At 35.0% G+C, this 3,889-nt stretch overlaps 1 protein-coding gene across 1 annotated transcript; it reads right to left on the bottom strand.

Moving 5' to 3' along the window:
* Window positions 1–1,063: 1,063 nt before the first annotated feature.
* LOC110939191 (glutathione transferase GST 23) lies at window positions 1,064–2,188 on the bottom strand. The gene is made up of 2 exons (XM_022180977.2): window positions 1,769–2,188; window positions 1,064–1,568 (listed from the first exon to the last, which is right to left on the bottom strand). The coding sequence occupies exons 1-2, from the start codon at window positions 2,078–2,080 to the stop codon at window positions 1,203–1,205; spliced, it is 678 nt and encodes a 225-aa protein (XP_022036669.1). The 5' UTR covers window positions 2,081–2,188; the 3' UTR covers window positions 1,064–1,202.
* Window positions 2,189–3,889: the final 1,701 nt, after the last annotated feature.

Below are 3,889 nucleotides of genomic sequence, written 5' to 3' on the forward strand. Positions count from 1 at the left end.
GATATATGGACTTTCATCTGACATGTCAATACGCAGCGTATTGGTCTCTACTCACCGTATTACTTTATTCACGTGCCCTGGACAACATCGTATCAGGGTCAAATCAGTCTGTCAATACGCTGCGTATTGATCAATACGCACCCTATGATAGGCTGATTTGACATGGTACTAGGTTTGACTGTCTGGTCGTGTACCTACCACTTATATACGCTGCGTATTGGTCAATACGCAGCGTATTTAGGTAACCCTATACGCTGCGTATTAACCAATACGCAGCGTATGTAAACCCTAATTGTGCAGATAGCCTGCCTTGGTGTGCAAATAGTGAGAGCCTTTTCTAAATTTGCATTATAGACACAATTATACTTATACCATCAATCATTTAATTTAATCAATTTCACATGTCTCCCTCTTAGTCCTTCTTACACTTCTTAGGTTTTAGCTCCTTTGTATAGTAACCTACACACACAATTACCAACATGGGTTAAACCCTTTTTGTTTAAAAGTCATACCACTTCGTATAGAATGTTACGTGTATTTTCATCATTTAAATAATCAAAATTAATTATAAAATCACATGCTTTTTCATAAATTGAATTATCAACTTCGATATAGAACCACGATAAAACATATATATGTATCATATAAATCCATAAATATATATGTGTGATCTCCATCTTAGAGAATTTGTTAGTTAGTTTAGCATTTTGGAAAACAATACCAAAATCATGGTGCAGTCACATATATTTTCATGCATATAGTTATACTTTTATAAGGTAGATACATAACTTATTAAAGATACATCATCATAGTATCTTGGTTTGAACATAACTTCTTAGATCAATATGTAAAAGCAACCAAAGGGATCAAGAAATTATGAATGGTTTTCTTGATAAAATGATTGATATGGAAAAGAGATTAGAGAGATACAACTTGTGGTTGTGTATAAAGCTTATTTGGTTGTATATCGCGCAACACCTCGCGTACATGAATCATTCGCTTCACACCTTTGCTTTTGGGACGCAAACACCTCGGAGTGCCTCACGCTTTTAAAAACCAAGCATAGTAACTAGATTTAGAGTTTTTATTTGTTTAAACTATCCAACTACATCCAAGTCTTGAAACAAGAATTTAAATCAACAACAAAGACGAGAACTTATTATTGAGTGTTTCAATGTTTCTAGTAACTTTCATGAAATCGTTTACTTCTTAGCTGAAGCTTTGGAGAGGAAATACGAGCGCATACGCTGGTACTTGCTAATCAGCGTCTCTCTATCGGGCAAGGTTTCTTCAATTACGGGGACATGAGAAAACCGTTCCTTCCACGCTGATATAAGAGGAAACCGCTCTTTGTCTAAGATTTTTATACCACTTGTTTCTTCAACGACTTCAAGATAAACGGCTATCCATCCAAACACGAGATCTAAGAATCCTATTGTTTCTCCGCTGAAGAATTTATCTCCGGTCAGCTGTTTTTCAACGATGTCTAGCTTCTCTATGGTATAAGCCGTTGCCTTTTCTTGCTCCACCCCTTGGGTTACAAATGCTTTGAATACCGATGCTAGGACCTACGTTTCATGAAATTTATGTGTTAGTCATCTTGATTATAACCGAAAACTGAACCTATAATCGATGTTTAACCAGTAACTGAACCTATAATCAACATTTAAACTATGTTAAAACAATTACTGGTTAAACATCGGTTATAGGTTCAGTTTTCAGTTATCAGTTATTTTCAACATTTAAAGACCAATTACTGATGATTTACCTGGTCATCACAAAACTTTGCCCAGAAACGTGTGGTGGCTCTGGCAAGCGGATCGTCAGGTAACAAGCGAGCAGTTGTGTTCCATTTATCGTCAACATACTCGAGAATCACAAGCGACTCGCATATAGGTGCTCCATCATGCAACAAAACCGGGACTTTCTTGTGAACAGGATTGTATTCGAGTAGTAAACGACTCTTGTTCGCAAGATCTTCAAACATTGTTTCGTACTCTATGCCTTTCAGTTTGAGTGCCCAAACAATCCTCTGAGCATATGGGCTTGTCCATGTCCAGAAAAGCTTCACCTCTCCCATATTTCTTTCTTTACTTTCTTGGCCTAAATGTTCATTTTATGGCTCTCTTTTATAGACGGCAGCTGGCAACTGGAAACGAGGCAAGTTGTTTGTGACTTGCACAAGATTGACTCATTAAAAGGCTTGAGACCAATCAAGCTGTAAACGAGTCAAGTCATTCACAAGTTACTTGAGACCCAATCGTTGCTTGAAACAAATCAAGTTTGAACAAACTTGAGCCTAAATTAGAACTTATTAAATAACTGAATTTGGGTTTAACATACAGAGCCTATTATTTCATGTAAATATAATAATTTTATATAAAGTTGTGATAATAGTAACTAAGGGGACCGCTAAAGTGAAAATCACCTCCAGTTGTAAGAATCATGAGAACTTTTTGAACCGGGGCGAGCTGGACCGAAATTTTTTTCATAAACATAGATGCGTGTATTATAAACACATTTGTAAAAAAAATTCAAAAAAAAAAAAATATCGTGTGTGTAGTTTTGAGCACCACAAGTTTGTGTTTACGGGTACCGTAAATTTTAAAATCTTGTGGTGCTCAAAACTACACACACGACATTTTTTTTTTTGAATTTTTTTTTACAAATGTGTTTATAATACACGCATCTACGTTTATGAAAAACATTTTGGTCCAACTCGCCCCGTACAGTGTAGTTCTCATGGTTCTTACAACTGGAGGTGGTTTTCATTTTAGCGGTACCCTAGTAACTAAATAATATACATTGTTATTATATCTAAAATATATATATATATATATATAGGAGAAGGATCCGTTAGGAACCACCCTTTATTGCGAGAACCGCGACAACTAATGTGAACACAAAAAAATACCTAAAAAAAATCTAAAAAAACACACAATTTTTTTTAATATTTTTTTATTAAAATCGCTACTTTTCGTTAATAAAAAAAATTGTGGGGTTTAGTTTTTTAGATTTTTTTAGGGGTTTACTTTTTAGCATTTAGCTTGGGTGGGGGGTTCGGTTTTTTTACGTTTTTTGTTGTATAGTGGGTTTATTATGTTGTGTTCACATTGGTTCTCGCGATTCTCGAAATAAAGGTGGTTCTCGCGGTTGTAGCAGGAACCCTACCCTATATGTATATATATAATATATTTATAAAAATTAATTAACTAATTAAATGTCTAATAAAAAACAGGTCTGGTTTACACTTGAAAATTTAATAGTAAGAAAAGCTCGACTCGACTCGACTCTGCATCCCTGACGAAAACATACAGTTTTTGTAACGAGTTCACATTTATCAACACATATTTTACACATTTCCTATACATACATACCCCAAATGGGGGAATAGTGTCAGGCAGCTGTCTGGCACTCCCCCATTGGACCAACCAGTTTACTATATTATATTCATTTTAAATTATGTTTTTGCCCCTGTTTAAAATTTCCGTTTTGCCTCCAGCACAAAATAAAATTACGCTTTCGTCCTCATCTCAAAATTACGATTTTGCTCTTAATTCAAAATTACGATTTTGCCTGGCACTCCCCTATTGAACCAACCAGTTTATTATTTTATATCCATTTTAACATTATGTTTTTGCACCTCTTTAAAATTACGGTTATGCCCCCAGCTAAAAATAAAATTACGCTTTTGTCCCCAGCTCAAAATTACGATTTTTCCCTCGATTCAAAATAAAATTGTGGTTTTGCCCTCAGCTCAGAATTACCTTTTTCGCCCCCAGTTCAAAATTAAATTTTGTTTTTGCCCCCAGCTAAAAATTACGATTTTGTCCTCTATCAAAAATGTGCTTTTTCCCCGTTTAAAAAATTATGATTTCGCTCTCAGTTT

The sequence above is a fragment of the Helianthus annuus genome, chromosome 1 (genome assembly GCF_002127325.2).
Source record: "Helianthus annuus cultivar XRQ/B chromosome 1, HanXRQr2.0-SUNRISE, whole genome shotgun sequence".
In the NCBI taxonomy this organism is placed as follows: Eukaryota; Viridiplantae; Streptophyta; class Magnoliopsida; order Asterales; family Asteraceae; genus Helianthus; species Helianthus annuus.